Below are 17,552 nucleotides of genomic sequence, written 5' to 3'. Positions count from 1 at the left end.
CTGCCACCCCCATGCTTCACGGTTGGGACGGCGTTCTTTGGCTTGCAAGCCTCACCCTTATTCCTCCAAACATAACGATGGTCATAATGGCTAAACAGTTAAATTTTTGTTTCATCAGACCAGAGGACATTTCTCCAAAAAGTAAGATCTTTGTCCCCATGTGCACTTGCAAACTGTAGTCTGGCTTTTCTGAAGCGGTTTTGGAGCAATTGCTTCTTCTTTGCTGAGCAGCCTTTCAGGTTATGTCGATATAGGACTCGTTTTACTGTGGATATAGATACTTGTCCACCTGTTTCCTCCAGCATCTTCACAAGGTCTTTTGCTGTTGTTCTGGGATTGATTTGCCTTTTTGCACCAAACTACGTTCATCTCTAGGAGACAGAATGAGTCTCCTTCCTGAGCAGTATGATGGCTATGTGGTTCCATGGTGTTTATACTTGCATACTATTGTTTGTACAGATGAACGTGGTACCTTCAGGCATTTGGAAATTGCTCAAGGATAAACCAGATTGTGGAAGTCCACAATTTTTTTCTGAGATCTTGGCTGATTACTTTTGATTTTCCCATGATGTCAAGCAAAGAGGCACTGAGTTTGAAGGTAGGCCTTAAAATACATCCAATTCAGTACACCTCCTATCAGAAGCTAATTGTCTAAAGGCTTGACATAATTTTCTGGAATTTTCCAAGCTGCTTAAAGGCACAGTTGACCAACTGGAATTGTGATAGTCAATTAAAAGTGATACAATCTGTCTGTAAACAATTGTTGGAAAAATTACTTGTGTCATGCACAAAGTAGATGTCCTAAACGACTTGCAAAACTATAGTCTGCTAAAATTAAATCTGTGGTGTGGTTAAAAAATTAGTTTAAATGACTTCAACCTGTATATAAATATAAGTGTATATAAACTTCTGACTTCAACTGTATTACTTTAAATCATCGAGTGGTTAAACAGCTTCTTTTTCTGATCTCATGTGAATTCTACTCATAGAATAAGGCATGAGGTCATTGATAACTCATTTTAATGTCACATTATATAAGGTTTTACATGTAGTATTTTGCATTGTCATATTTAAATGTTGCTTTAAACGCCTCCCACAGCGTTGTGGCCAGTGTCTGAATTTTCGCGAAAAGTATATTGTTGCTCAGCTGTTTCAAACTTCTTTTTTGCTCTTAGCGAAGAATGAAGAAGAACTTCTCCATGAGTCTTAAGAATCATCCCTCTTGGAATGCTACTTAGAAAATGTTCTATCTCAGCAGGACCCATTACATAATCATTACAAACTTGCTCTAGACCAATCAGGGCACATCCCATGCTGACTGGACAATTAACAGTATGTACAGTAACCTCAAGGAGTTGTAGACAACCTTGTAATTCTTTATAACAGTGTTCACACACACAGACAAATTAACCACCACATACTTCAACACAGCATATGCACAGAAATCAATCGCACGCACTCACGCACGCACTCAGGCACTTTGGTTTAGTAAAGCTTCAGTGAACAGGAAAAGCAGAGAGATTAAGAGGCCAGATAATGACTAGAGCCACAACAATAAAAAGGAGGACAAATAAAATAAAAAAGAAGAAAAAAAGAAGAGTAACCGGAGTAAGAGTGAGTGAGAGAGACTGTGCTACAGGCTTAATAGGCTTGGAAACATTCCGGGTAAATAGCAGATTTCAAACCTCTTCATAATTATACATTTGTTTATTATGAATATTAACATTATTTTATTTCATTCTAGATATTTTGTCAAATTACAATATGTATGTATGTATATATAAATGGTACCAATGTTCTGGCAATGCTTCTTTTTTTTACATGCCAATAAAGCAACTTGAATCTTAAGTGATGAGCTAGAATAAAAAGTATAGAGTGCAGAGAAAGCAGTTATAGAAGAAAGAAATGAGGGCAGAGGAAGAGAAGAGAGTATATTTTAAAGAGCAGTTACAGTACTGTATACATGCAGACAGACAGGAAAAGCATATCACACTATCAATACCTGCAGTGGTTGAGCTGGAGGCTGGCTGTACAGCTTCAGTTGATGGAGTGGTCTCTGTGTCTGTAGGTGCCACACTATCACTTAGAGAACTTCTCTCATGTGAACCATTTGACTTCCTTTTCTTCTCCCACTGGGACACAGCGAGACTGCGCAAGAACGTGTCTCTAAAAGGCCATCAGAGAAAAATAATAAAATTCCTGGGTTGTAATGGAAGGTTGAATATGATGTATATGACAAAATGTTCCAATTCTGGAGATAGGTTAAATTTAGTAGATCTGCTCTGAAATGGGTGGTTACAGAATAAAATAGTGAGCAGAATAAAACAGTAAACAATGTACAGGTACACTATACATTTAAACTAGATACAAATCATAATAGCATATGCTTAATCTTTCTGGGCAGAACATATTTGCTTTATCCAGACTTTTTCTCCATTCAGTAAAATGACACAAATGACTATGATCAAGATTAGCCTAGTCCTTAAAGGGATAGTTCAAAATGAAAATTCATGTTGGTCCAAACCAGTATGACAAGCAGGATGTTAGTCTCAGTCATAATTCAACTTCACTGCATATTTTTTCCATACAATGAAAGTGAATTGTGACTGAGGCTAACATTCTGCCTGACGTCTTCTGTGTTCCAGAAAAGAAACAAAGTCATGCAGGTTTAGAAAAACATCCAGGTGAGTGAATGATGGCAGCATTTTCATTTTTGGGTGAACTATAGTCTGACATGAAAGTCTGACTTGTCTGACATTAAACAATTACAATGCAGTGAGACAATAGATCAAAAATAATTTACACAAGAACAAATGACACAGAAAGAGACTTAATTAAATTAATGAAACTCTAGCATACCACCACAGAAATCCAGCCCAGTGTCTGACAAAGCCCACCACCACAACCACTTTAGCCACCCCTTACCTGCTCCTTATGACCCCAAGCCACCACTATATTTCCCAAAATCCACCCTACCTTTGATAATGCAGAAAACAAATCACATACATGTATTTTTACTCATTAGTTTTTATGCATTATTAGAATTCTTTTAATTAACCTCTAAGCTGATCAGTTTTGATTAACTGTGAGTCAAACAGTAACTCTGAAGACTGGGGGATTGATGGTTTCTTCCTCCAAAGTGATCCACCAAAGTCTGTGGTAAACTCAGAGTTATACTGAGGCATGTGTGCAAAGAAACTAAGCTGCTTCAAATGAATGAAATATTAATTATGAAGTCTTTTTTTCCCCTAAGCTTTTTGTTGGTCTTAATACTTGGCTGTAATTGCTATTTACATGCATTTTGACACAAGTCAAAACCCATTTTCCCTGCATTAAATGTAATCATTTAGTCTTGTCAGTAAGAATCATAAGAACTAGCCTACATGTCAAATAAACAAAAATGTCAAATTCAAGTTAATTTTCAAACACAGCACACACACAAAGCCTCATGTTCTGAGCATAGCAGCAGAATTAGCAAAAAAAAAAAAAACAACAACAAAAAAAAAAACACCAGGCCACATTCCCATATATGCAGAAAGAGAGCCTGTAGCCATATGGATCTGCAGTATACTTACGCATAATTCCTCAGAACTGGCAAGTCCCTATTCACACTCTCTGGACTGGAGAGAAACAATTTAATTTACACATACACTACACTGCACAGTTCTCTTTCATTATGTGGAAAATGACATTAGATCCACCTGTGTATATTCCATATAGTTTAGATATTTACATTTTAGTTAAATTCACTGTTCAAGTAAAGAAATTTCACTTTTAGTGCTTCTTGCATTTGAAATGTTTTGCTTTGTACTTTAAAACCTTTTTCTTTTCTTTTTACTTTCAGAGGCTTTAAAAAACTGCTTTGTGGATATTTCTGGCCAATTCTAAAATACCTCAATTTTTCATGAATGTGGGGATATGATTGCAGCCCACAAAAACAAGAGATAAGTCTACTTTGAGTAGTACCTTAAGATGAGAAGTTAATTCCCATGACACAAAACATAAGAATGAGAAAGAAGAAAAAGGACAGCTACAGGAAATAGTTAGTTAGTTCATGGAACAAAAAGGTAGTTCTCTCACTGCTAAACTGGACTAAATATTCTGCACCAACATTATTCACATCTTGAATGAGCAGAAATTATAAACACTGATGCTAAGTTGCATAGCAAAGTGAAATATTTAAACATTTATACATACACTGGCGGCCAAAAGTTTGGAATAATGTTCAGAATTTGCCGTTTCGGAAGGAAATTGATGCTTTAATTCACCAAAGTGGCATTCAACTGATCACAAAGTATAGTCAGGACATTACTGATGTAAAAAACAGCACCATCACTACCTGAAAAAAAAAAGAAATTTTTGATCAAATCTAGACAGGCCCCATTTCCAGCAGCTTAACATTGTCTTTGTGTTTGTTTTTGAGTTGCCACAGTATGCAATAGACTGTCATGTCATAAGGTCAATCTTAGATCAAAAATAGCAAAAAAGAAACCGCTTTCTCTAGAAACTCATCAGTCAATCATTGTTTTGAGGAATGAAGTCTATACAATGCTTGAAATTGCCAAAAAACTGAAGATTTCATAAAAAGGTGTACACTACAGTCATCAAAGACAAAGGACAACTGGCTCTAACAAGGACACAAAGAGATGTGGAAGGCCCAGATACAACTAAACAAGAGGATAAGTACATCAGAGTCTCTAGTTTGAGAAATAGATGCCTCACATGTCCTCAGCTGACAGCTTCATTGAATTCTACCCGCTCAACACCAGTTTCATGTACAACAGTAAAGAGAAGACTCAGGGGTGAAGGCCTTATGGGAAGAATTGCAAAGAAAAAGCCACTTTTGAAACAGAAAAACAAAAAGAAAAGATTAGAGTGGGCAAAGAAACACAGACATTGGACAACAGATAATTGGAAAAGAGTGTTATGGATCTTAACCCCATTGAGCTTTTGTGGATCAGCTAGACTGTAAGGTGCGTGAGAAGTGCCCGACATGACAGCCACATCTATGGCAAGTGCTGCAGGAAGTGTGGGGTGAAATGTCACCTGAGTATCTGGACAAACTGACAGCTAGAATGCCAAGAATCTGCAAAGCTGTCATTGATGCATGTGGAGGATTTTTTGATGAGAACTCTTTGAAGTAGTTTAAGAAGTGCTGAACATTTTTTTCAAATTGTAATAGTAATTTTTATGTTATTAATGTCCTGACTATATATTGTGATCAGTTGAATTCCACTTTGGTGAATAGAAGTACCCATTTCTTTCCATAAGAGCAAAATCTGTACATTATTCCAAACTTTTGGCCACCAGCGTATACTCCCACATACTTTGGTTAAAATCTTGATAAAAGTTCATTAGATTTAAACTGTCACTTGAATTAGGTCTTTAGCAGATTGATTGATCCCATTCATAATAACAGTTTCCGGCCAGTGGTTGTTTCCTCCAGCCGTCCTCTCCCTCTCTGTGACTCTGTCTCCCTAAAATGACTAACTATCACAATGATTTAAAGTGCTAGCACCTCCAAAAGCCACATTCTTTGGCCACACTGCAACTACTCACCAAACACTGTCTGCCTGGTGCTGTCTGTAAAAGAAGAAAGAAGCAAAGCGCAGGAATTTTGGACACCGCAGCAGTAAAGGAAAAGATTAGGAGTTGTGCCAAATATGATGAGGAAGTGAGGAGAGGAGCATAAGATGCAGGGGAGAGAGAGCACACACACACACACACACACAGAGAGAGAGAGAGAGAGAAAGAGAGAGCGAGCAAGAGAGAGCGAGAGAGACAGACAAACAGAAAGAGAAAATGAAAGAGTTATTCAGCAAATACAGAAGGAACAGAATGACAAAAAATATTATAGGCAAACAATATATTGAAGAAAGCAAGTCTGTTCAGAAAAAGTAATAAATATAGTGAAGGAAATAACATTTCTGCAATAGGAGTAAGACAAAGGAAAGAAACACACCTGATCTTATGCACTACAGTGACAACAAACGGTTCAGACCTTCAATCTAGTATTAAAACAATTTAACAGCACACGTAACTAAAATATTAAAAACTACAATGGTTCAAACCAGATTCCATTTCCTTTTAATATCATTTGGACGTCAAAAAGTGAAGACTCACCTATTTCTCTATTTCGCTCGATAAATGCAACAGTTCCCATATGGAATGTTTATCACAGCTCCAACTATTAAACTCTACTCAACCCAGTTTAGCTCCTTAAGTCTTAAGTTTTAATCCAGTGCTTCTTCCCATTTGCTCCACAAAATATTCCCATGCACTGCCTCCTCTAATACCCTCTCCTCCTTTTTCTCATCTCTTTCCCATCACTCCTCCCCTCTGAGCATCAGTCACATACTTACTTAAAGGATCTCTTTTCCTCTGGCTGACCGGGCTGCTCTGCTGCTGTCTGGAAAGGATTCTTCTGAGGAGAGTCTGTTTCTGTGAGTGACCCTCTGAGGAGAGACAGATAGTTGGTACATCCTCGAGGCTGTTGCACAGTAAGGGCAGTTTCATTTGAATCAGACACACACACACTTAAAACAGTTTGGTTAAATAATAAACCAACATAATGACCCAATATGTGTAACCCAACTGTTCGGCAATAAATAAATAAGCACACACATAAAAGTAACCTAATGTTTTTAGAGTGCATACACAAACAAAATCTGTGTACTGTATATGCAAGCTATAGCAAAAGTGTTTATACACTTCAAATTACACCGTATTTGAAGACACATTTTTTAGTTTTTTTGTTTCATAAATCAAAAGATATGTTCTATTACGTAAATTTCATTTTGGCATCAATTATATAAATTAAAGTTACTTTCAGTTAGGTGGAAAACAAGTTACAGTAAAAGTGTGCGTGTGGTTAAAGGATCCCAACAGTAGCAGAGCTCGTACTGAACGGAAACAAACAGCCTTGTGGTGTGGCATGAGAGTTGAGCCAAAGTATGTCTGAAAACAAATCTGTAAAAACACACATACAATACAATACAATAAAGCTATTCCAATGGCTAGTAATATTGTGCTAATGCTTACAGTAAGCTTTTTATCTAAAGAAGTATGGATTGAAGGTACATTACCCCTACCCCTTTTGTAGGTTATGGAAACCTAATAAAATATTGAAGAACTGTATTAAATCAACATCACTTCATTTCTTTAAACTAATAAATCTTTGCTATCAGCACTGTGCAGGTGGAATGCAAGTATGCCAATCTAATGCATGAAGCTGCTTCATTAGAGTCAGCACTTTTCTTTTTAACAGAACTTTTTTTTTTTTTATTTACATTCCAGGTGAGCTGGCATCATATCTGCAGTGAGCAGAAAATACTCTACTGGTCTGTTCACAATAATCCTCTCCTTTCAGTGCCAGATACTAGTGATGGGAAAATCTGATAATTTAGATCTTTGAATCTTGTTCAGCAAAATGAACAAATCTTTATTAAAGTAATTTTGTTCATTTGACACGTGACCGCTACTAGGCTCAACACAGTTGACAAACAATTTGTTTACGAGTGACAATTACTGATCTTTAGTTTATTTTTCTCTTTACAGCTTTCAACACATGTAGTGTGACAATAAATGACATTTGAAAATCAAAAGAATTGTCATGATGAATATTAATCATGTATTTAAGGCAGGAAGTGTTTACAATACATTTTCTGCTGAGTATAAAATTAAAGTAAAATGGTCTTAGATGACTATCAGTAAATTCAAAGGGAAATTCTGTAAGGCACACTTAATTTTGGTTCTACAGTTTTGAGTTATGGAGTTTTGTGTTCCCTGCCACAGTCACCTTTAGCCTGCTCTTTTTTTTTTTTTTTTTTATCACTTTATTCATTTAAACCACACAATAAAGACTTTAAGACATTTCATCATTTTCTGTTACAGCATAATCTTCTGTAAAACTATTTATTCTAAATCAATTTAATATTCAGTTAAATAATATGGGTTTTCTTCATAGCTTTTGCAGTCCATGATAAATACTAAAGAGGGGATAAACATTGTAAATTCATTCCAAACAGTTTAGGACTGGGCTTGAATTTAAGCCATCTTGCTTTATGAATGTGATTTTTTCCCCAATTATACAGATATAGTTTAAAGCACCAACTACTTATTTTTTACCAGATGCAATGTCATGGAAAAAAAAATATTTACAAAGTTATAAATGCCAAGAAATTAAGTTAAAATTTGAGACCAGAAATGCTTTGTGTAACTGTAAGGGCAAAAATAAACGAACTACCTGTATTTAAGGAAGTTTGGTTGTAGAACTAATTTCTTTTTTCAATACAAAGTCTATGCGGCTGTCACGTTTCAAAGGAACTAAACACAAACTAGAAATGTTGTGCTTTTTGCCACAACAAAATGAACGAATCACTCCCTGAGAATGCTTGTTCTTCCCAGGTCATATAAAGGATTTGTTCAAAATGAATGAATCGTCCATGAACAACCCATCGCTACCAGATACTCACAATACAAAAACCTGCCTGTCTGTTTGAATGTCTGACTGTTTCGATTTCTCCGGACAGACTGCTATTAAGAAATATTTACATTTCTGAAGTCTTATTTTATATGGTTATTGGGTCACCTTTCTAGTTTGTGATTTACCTTGTTGAAAATCAGTTAGAAAACCATTATTTTTCATATTTAAAAAAATCCTGACAAACACTGAAAAGCAAATGTGTGAATGTGACTGGTGATGAGTAAAATGTTGTTAATAGTTAGTTAAGGAAAGTTTGAAATGAGATGAATCAAAGGAATAGTTCACTCAAAAATGAAAATTCTCAAATCATTTACTCACCCTTATGCCATCCCAGATGTGTATGACTTTTTCATCTGCAAAACACAAAGATTTTTAGAAGAATATCTCAGCTCTGTAGGTCCATACAATCCAAGTGATTGATTACCAAAACTTTGAAGCTCCAAAAAGCAGATAAATGCCGCATAAAAGTAATCCATGAAACTGCTGGGGTTTAATCCATGTCTTCTGAAGCGATCTAATCGGTTTTGGTGTGAGAACGGACAAAAATGTAACTGATTTTTTACTGTACATCTTGCCATTGCAGTCTCTAGGCACAATCAGGATTTCAAGCTCGATTACACTTTTAGTGCTTGATGCATGTACAAAGCGCTAGATAGTGCTACGAAGTGTAATCAAGCTTGAATTCATGATCACCAAGGAGACTGCCGATGTCAAGGTTTATAGTGAAAAATGAGTTATATTTTGGTCTGTTCTCAAACAAAAACAACTGAATCGCTTCCAAAGACATTGATTAAAAACATGACAGATTACTTTTATGCTGCCTTTGTGTTTTTCTGAGCTTTAAAGTTTTGGTCACCATTCACTTGCATTGTCTGGTCCTACAGAGCTGAAATATTCTTCTAAAAATCTTCATTTGTGCTCTGCAGAAGAAATTAAGTCATACATATCTAGGATGGTATGAGGGTGAGTAAATGTTGAAAGAATTTTCATTTTTGGCTGAACTATCCCTTTAAGTGCTGAAGAAGCATTGGCTCACTGACCTCAAATTTGAATTTAAAACCAAAATCTAAATGTTTTCCAGTAGAATACTGAGCTGGCCTCAGATCAGCAGCCAAGACAACTTCAACTAACACAACAAAACAAAATTAGTCCAAAGTTCTGAGGCAGAAAGTGACATTAAATGTGTTACAGACCTGTTGGTGATGCCTGAGGTTTCCTCTGTTATAGACCTCTCCTTTTTTAACCTCCGTCTAGAAATCCCCATGTGAGAAATGTAATGACTCATAAAAGATCGCCCCCTAGTGAATAACCGTGGAATTGTGGGAGGGGAGAGAGGGAAGGAGAGAGAAAGAGGTGGAACAGTAATGGTGGTTACATGGACAAACCGAGGGTTAAAATGTTAACAGGCCCAAAACTTCAGCAAGCATCAAAGATAAACAGTCCCAACCACCAAGACTCATGGAAAAGAGATGAGAACAGTAAGCAAATGAATAGAAATTGTTATAATTAAGGATGCCAAAAGTAAACAGTCTTCTGTGTTAACTAAATATTAGAAACACCTACTCTAAAGGATCATTTATAGCTAAATTTAAGTCTCAGCATCAGACGGCACGCAACCGGACCGATAATATAAGCTATATCAAGATCATCTGTGGCATGCTGTAGATTACCACTGAAAAATTTCAAATCTTCCCTCAGTTTGTAAAAAAACAAGCAAAAATGCGTTTACAGTAATGCACTTACTGTACAATGGAAGTCTATTGGCACACAAACACTATAACTGATGGCACTGGTGGCATTCTGGATGGTTTAAAATCAGACATTTTCAGCTTGTATTTTTGTTAAATTCACTGCACTTATATTACTTATTCTGTACAAAAATGTGTGTTATTTGAGCTGTAAATTTGTCTAAATAGTGCTTTTAACTGGCGAGCCTACTGTTGTAGGCAGATTAACTTCTGTCTTAAGTTCCTAAGAGTGGAGTTATCTGTACTGTGTGTAACCTGTCCTTTTCTGGTATCTTTGTGCATTTCATATGAAAGTTACCAGGTTTATTAGCTTTACAGACAGGTTCATAGGTGATTTTAATTACACGTCTCATTATAGTTAAAATATATAAAGTTTGTCTTATGGCTATACTTTCCAAACAGTGTGCATTGCATTTAGACTTCCATTTAAGTACTGTGATTTGTGCTTATTTTCACAAACTGAAAGATGAGTTTTTATTTATTTATTTTTTTATTTATTTTTTTTTTTTTTTGTGGTTATCGACATTAATAAGAACTTGTTTTGGAACATTCCTTTAAATACATCATTAAAATGTCACCATAATAATTAATAACTGTGCTTGTGACTGGCCATATGCCTTTGTGATATCACATTAATTGGTAAAAACATGTTTTAAAAAACACAAGCACTGATGAAGTGAGCTGATAAATAGTCCACAACTGTGTCCAGTTCAGGATCATACAGACAAAACACATCCTGTCTGACCTTACAAAACAGCAGGGGCTGAATTCCTGTAGCTCCACGCCGATGAAAACACTTTCCAAACAAAACACTTGTTTCCAGTATGTGCAAAGACTGTTGACTGAATAAGACATTTCACTTTGGCCATATGCCACAATATACTGTACATTAATAGCACATTGTTACTTTGGGCAAACTGGAAGGAAACAGCCAACCAAAACTTCTCAGATTCCAAGTCAGTCTACCAAACCCTGCTACACACCTGCAACTGAAAATTGCATTTAGCTCTTCAGTCAGTGTGAACTAGAATGTACTGCCATTCACTGATGTGTGATGCAATTCTGTGTTTGCAACTACATGTCAGTTTAAATAAAATCAAAATATTTACTTAATGCATGAGAGATTTGGTCTGGATAAGCAATATTCATAAATATCACATGAATCTTAGTTATGCATATTGTGTGCCATGCGGTCATTCCATAAGCCTTGCACAACAAGTAAATCAAATGAGCATAAATCAATCAACCAAGTTAATTATTTTTACTCTCCATCTCTCTGGCCATTAGGAAGGATTTATATAGGCTTATTTATCTCCTGTACCGCTAATGTAGTCAAGTTAGCATGTAGTACCAGATTGATGAGGTTCTCAGCATTCAGTCTTCTATAGACGATTAATCAAACAGGCCAATTTAAAATGTGACTCCAATCCACATACTGACTTAGTCATGTGTACAACCTTAGCTGATCAGATACGGATAGCAGATTCACATATAAGCTACGTAAACACTATTTAAGTGCCTTTTAGTAAGATCCATAGTTAGATGAAGCACAATCCTAACTTTTAATTAAAGAAAAAACATCAGTCTATGCCTCCAGAATGACACATGACACATTACCAAAGGAAATTTGGCAACTATTGCAAAGGTGTTCCATCATATGTGACAAACAATACATATAATCAAGTTACTGTTCAGGATGATTACCATTTGTGTGTATGACTATAAGATGAATGAGTGTGAGTGAGAGCTGTATGCCCGCAAACAGAAGAGCACCAGAGTGTAGGGTTGTGTGTTTATCTCCTTCACACACTCATCCATACAGGAGACACACAAATACACATACGGCCAAAGAATCACTAAGTTGGATTGAACGCTTGGTTTGGGCATACTGAAATTCTCTTCTGAGCTTCCTTGTGCTGTGGAGGGGCAATTTTACTACTGTAAGTCAAATGACAAGGTGAGTGTGTGTGTGCATAAGAGAGCTTGTGCACCTGTGGGTATGCGAGCGATAATTTACTCCTTTGTATTACACCAAACAGCCCAGGTGTTTCCGATTGCTCTAGAAGTCGATGAACAAGCTCCTCTTTCCTACAAACATGAACTGAATCCCTGGGATGAACCAGTGCAAAACATAAGCACTATAGCACTATGGAAAACACCCGATTGCATCCATCTCTGGATTCACATCTGAATCAATAGACAATTTTCTTTCCTACAGCATCCGTAAGCAACCGTGTCATTTCTGCGCCACTAGTGGCACCAAATAGAATTGCAAAAAATAATAACTGTTCTCAAACAAGTTTTATAACACAAACAGTTGCAACTCTACTTTCTGACTAGGGGGCATCATTCAAAGCCATTAAAAAATGACTGTAAGCACACAACTGTGACCGCACATACTATATTAATCAGTGTTGGGAGTAATCCAATAACAATGTAATTAGTTATTGTAATCTAATTACTTTTAGTCAAAAGAGTAGTGTAATGTTTTACATTTTAAATTCTTGTAATCAGATTTCAGTTTCTGACTTTCATTTAATTACTTTTAAAGAACATTATAGGGGTTTGCTTATTTCTACTATATTATTTATGTAGAATACATGAATTATGGCCCTGTAACGAGTCATTGTGGAGGAGAAATGTGAGATGCTGAGTGTATGACTTGTGTGTGTAACAGTGAACAAGGAAGGAATATAGACATTATTTTAAATTTGTTTAGTGGAGAAGTGTTTTAGAAAGTAACTTAAAAGTAAAGAAATTATTAATGTGATTACTTTTTTAATGACGTAATTAGTAAAGTAATCTGATTATAATTTTAGAGAAATAATTAGTCATTTGTAGTGGAAAACTATTTAAGTAACTTACCCAACACTGATATTAATGCATCAAAAATTATTATTATTCCAATAATTAAAAATTATACTTTTTAATAAATCTCTATATTGAGCAATGGTGTCCTTTTTTTAATAGTGCTTCCTGTTTTATAAACACAGTCTTCCCAGTCTTCCATTGCTCTACCAAACAGGTAGCACAGCCCCAAACCCACACCGTTTGCTGAGCCGATATTGTTATGTCAGTCAGGCTGCTCAAACAAACAGATTACAATTCTGCACTGAAATGACACACTTCACCTTTAATACAGAGTAGAAGCTAGAAGGCCTGCTTAGGTTATACTGCCACATAGTGGTGAAGAACTGCATTGGCATATGAATGCATAGATCATTTGCTCATTTGAGAAAAATATTCATAAATCAGATCCTGACTTCACATGCATACACAAACACACAGGGCACTGTTAATACTCACAGGTTCTGGTCCTGCTCAGAGGCTGTAGTTTCATTAGGCACAAGAGGCAGTGGTGGAGTGGAGGAGCCAGAGGAAGGGCTGGTCAGATCAGGACTGCCAGGAGCAGGAGAATAAGAGGAATCTGAGAGCTGAGGAGAGGCAGTGCGGGTCACCTCTAAAAACACATACAGCTTCAGTGGAAACCAGAGGGTGCAAGTAGGGGAGAGAGAGAGAGAGACTGAACTGAAAATACCTGTGGTAGGACTCTGAGAAGAGATGGATACGGTGGGAGAGCTGGGCCGAAAAGAACAGGGGCTACCATCAGCAAGACTTTGAGAAGATGATCGGCGGCTCCTTTTGCCATCCTGCTCGCTGGGAGTCAGTTTCCTTCTGTCTTTACGGACTTTTTGTGTTGATTCATCCATCTCTCCGTCCTCATATCTGAGGGCATTCTACACAATATCCACAATAAACAGCATTTTTTAAACCCGTATATTTGAGTAATTATCAAACTTTATTCGGATTCAGTTTTTTAAAGGACTATTCCGGGTGGCATGGCATTTGTGGCATAATGCTGATTACCACAACAATGTATTTGACTCACCCCTCCTTTTCTTTAAATAAAGCAAATATCTAAGTTACAGTGAGGCACTTATAATGGAAGTGATTGAAGGCAATTTTTGGAGGGTTTAAAAAAGGCAGAAATGTGAAGCTTAAAATTTTATAAAAGCACTTGCATTAATTCTTTTGTTAAAACTCATGTATTATTTGAGCGGTAAAGTTGTTTAAAATCATCATTTTTACAGTTGTTTTAGGGTTAGTTAACATTACATCATCATGGCAAGAAGTTGTAAAATTGGCTATAACTTAGAAAAGGTTAGTAAGTGCTTTATCACACTAAAATCATTTTAACAGCATGGTTTATGTCTTGTGGCTATACATTTGAAATTTTGAGTGTTTTAATGTTTACGGATTGACCCCATTCACTTTCAATGCAAGTGTCTCACTATAATCTTGATTTTATTTTTTTTTTTAGAATACATTTTTGTGTTAATCAATATTATGCCACACATGCTGTCGATTGAGCTTAATTTATACTGAACTGAACATTCCTTTAAGGTGTAATGGGGAGTTTACCTCATAAATGGTAAACTGCTGTTTAAGGTCACCCTCAATTCCACTGCTAGTCATGTGTTTCTGGATGATGCCTTCCAGTCCTAGCTTCTCCAAACAGTCAGTCACATCATAGAATGAGTCCTGATCAGGAAGCGCAGCCAGAGTCTGGAATGAAAGAGGGACCAATGCACATCAAGAGCACTGAAGCAACATCCGGCATCAGTACACTGCAATTTGTGTTGATTTGTTGATCATGGTTATAGATCAGTGTGTGAGATCAGAAGTGTCTGTGTGTTGCTTTACTTTGTTAATGAGGGTCATGGTGTAGATAAGCAGCTCTGTGTCTGATCCATTCTTCCCTGACAGAATATCTATCAGGTATGTCCAGGGCTTCACACCTGAAAGATGCACAGAACATGCTAGGTTCTCTTTAAAATATTAACAGTCATTACAGCATATAGTAAGTTTCAACTTGAGAAAAGTTTAATACAGTCTAACAAATTATATAATCAGCATGAAAAACTTTACATGAATTTCAGAATTTGTTAGTATGTATCCCCCCTTTGCTTTGATGACTGCATGCACTCGAGCTGGCATGGACTCCTCAAGTTTGTGTAAATCCAGATGATCTATGTTATTTCACATAATTTGTGAATGTTCCAAAGAGCATCTTGTGTGCTTCAATGGCACCAAGGAAATCTGTCCTTTTGTCCAAAGCAGTTAAGATGATCAATGTCACAATTGTGCTTATATTTAATTAGTGACCTAGAAATATTCTGAAACTTCCAGTTTATTTCCAGGTTTAAAATACATTTTGAATCCCAGATTTTCAAAATGCCACACTTTTGAACCCCACTGCAAATTAAAACAACTATAAAAGCAAAACAAAGACAAAATGAGACATGATTGATTCAGAGTATCCGTGTTATCGAAGAAGGTTTTAATGTCTGTTTAACCTCTCATTCCATCCACAATGTTGACAGCTTGAATGAGCAGTGGACTGTTGGATTCAGTGTATTCCACAAACACTATCAGCAACTTTAAAGCAGTCTTCACAACCAGACGAGACTGAGAAGAGAGAAAGAGAGAATGAGAAAAACAGGCAGCACTTACAATCCCCATACAGAAGATGGCAGTGTCAAACCTCCTTAACTTCTCAGTTCTCAGCTTCTGATGACTGATCGCCCAGTGCAGAAAAGAACAAGAGTAAGAGTGGAAAAATGCATCCTCAAGATTAGTACAGAACATTTATCTCTGGCATTTTGTGTTTGTTATATAAAGACAAAGTCTGGTTCTCACTTTATCTCTTATGACTTGGTTACTCTGTCATTCTCATGTCATTTTCACTTCCCCATTTTAAACCCATGTAGAAAGGATATGGCCTCAAGTTGCTGTTCAGGATGACTGAATTTATTACAGTAAAATGTGTACAAATCCACAGATGTAGACAGATTCACACTAACCTCCCATTCTGACATTTCTAGAACTATATATTCATATTTTAGACCTGTAATGATGCAAGCTCAATGCAGTAGGGCTTTGCTAAAAAAAAAAACTGAAATGGTTGCACAAGAGAGTCAGCTAGTTCATTGTCCCTGTTCCAACATCTAGTGACTAATAAGCATTTTTGTGGTGCATTTTGGCAAAGTATTCTCACACACACACACACACACACACACAATGCTGAACTCTAATTATTAGAGACAAAAGCTGAGAGTGGGAATTCCTTGAAATTTGATGCCAAGCTTGTCATCGTTGCAGATTTACACCTAAACCTCTGTATTAACTTGAACCTTTTTGCTCTACTTTGCATTCGGAACTTTGCATCTACTACTTATATTACTGTCTTTTCTGGATGCATTGTATGAGTTGCAGCAATAGAAAGTCACACTGGATAAAAGTGTCTACAAAATTAATACATGCAAACTGTAATCTAACTCTCTGGTTTCTAATGATTTCCGCACACACTATCAAGTGTTGATCATTAATCAGCTGTCATGTTGTGCTTTTAAAGTAATATCCTGGGTTCAATGCAAGTTAAGCTTAAATTGACATTTAGCTTAATATTTGATTAGCACAAAAATAATATTTATTTTCTTAAAAAAAAAAAATTAAAAAAAATCTGGGTTAAAGTGAAACACTTACAATGGAAGTGAATGGGGGTCAATCCATAAACATTAGAATACTCACTGTTTCAAAAGTATAGCCACAAGACCTAAACAATGTGTGTGTTAACATGATTTCTGTGTGATAAAATCACTTACTAATCTTTTCTGTGTAAAGATATTGTCAATTTTACAACTTTGTTGTCATGATGATGTAATGTCAACAAACCCTAAAATGACTGTAATAATTATGATTTAAACAACTTTACAGCTCAAATAATACATGAGTTTTGACAGAAGAATTAATGTAAGTCCTTTATAAAATTATAAGCTTCACATTTCTGCCTTTCATTGAAACTTTATTTGTGCTTTTTTTTTTTTAAGAAAAGGATGGACGAGTCAAAATGAATCTTTGTGGTAATCAGCATTATGCCACAAATGCTGTCGATTAAACTGAACTTGTATTGAACCCAGAATATTCCTTTAAATAGCTGTTGTTCATTAATATTCAGCCACTGATAGAGCATAACTACAGCATGATCCTAAATGTAACCAATAAATTGTACTGTGGTCAGTGTTTACAGATGAGGCAGTGTGCATATTTGTGTTGCGGCCACTCACCAGGCTGCCACTCAGTGTGTACAGCCACTGTACAGTCTCGTCGTGGTTGATAACACCGTTCATTCCATCCACAAACAGCATGATCTGACTGAGAGCTGGGAACAGACAGTAGAGTTAAACATACAGTGCTGGCATGCCCTTAAGTATCTACTGATTTGCCCTAAAGCTTTCCTGTTTGCTGGTCTAACTCAA

The 17,552-nt window shown here is 36.3% G+C and overlaps 1 protein-coding gene across 7 annotated transcripts in view; it reads right to left on the bottom strand.

The window, feature by feature from the left end:
• The window catches only part of LOC127416095 (FH1/FH2 domain-containing protein 1-like), a 72,720-nt gene that overhangs the window by 20,034 nt on the left and 35,134 nt on the right, over nt 1-17,552 (bottom strand). For 2 of the 7 annotated variants that reach the window (XM_051655237.1, XM_051655246.1), the window contains exons 6-16: nt 17,361-17,455; nt 15,591-15,702; nt 14,938-15,032; nt 14,656-14,799; nt 13,772-13,970; nt 13,540-13,693; nt 9,679-9,783; nt 6,363-6,455; nt 5,560-5,583; nt 3,576-3,620; nt 2,003-2,166 (exon numbers count right to left, since the gene is read on the bottom strand). In XM_051655237.1, coding sequence (XP_051511197.1) covers nt 2,003-2,166; nt 3,576-3,620; nt 5,560-5,583; nt 6,363-6,455; nt 9,679-9,783; nt 13,540-13,693; nt 13,772-13,970; nt 14,656-14,799; nt 14,938-15,032; nt 15,591-15,702; nt 17,361-17,455 — 1,230 coding nt within the window. The remainder of the gene's footprint in view (nt 1-2,002; nt 2,167-3,575; nt 3,621-5,559; nt 5,584-6,362; nt 6,456-9,678; nt 9,784-13,539; nt 13,694-13,771; nt 13,971-14,655; nt 14,800-14,937; nt 15,033-15,590; nt 15,703-17,360; nt 17,456-17,552) is intronic. The other 5 variants (XM_051655253.1, XM_051655268.1, XM_051655260.1 and 2 more) reach the window with 5 other exon arrangements.

Source organism: Myxocyprinus asiaticus, chromosome 2 (assembly GCF_019703515.2).
Source record: "Myxocyprinus asiaticus isolate MX2 ecotype Aquarium Trade chromosome 2, UBuf_Myxa_2, whole genome shotgun sequence".
NCBI classification, from domain to species: Eukaryota; Metazoa; Chordata; class Actinopteri; order Cypriniformes; family Catostomidae; genus Myxocyprinus; species Myxocyprinus asiaticus.
The sequence above is the reverse complement of the archived record's forward strand: the minus strand, read 5'-3'. Positions and strand labels throughout refer to the sequence as shown.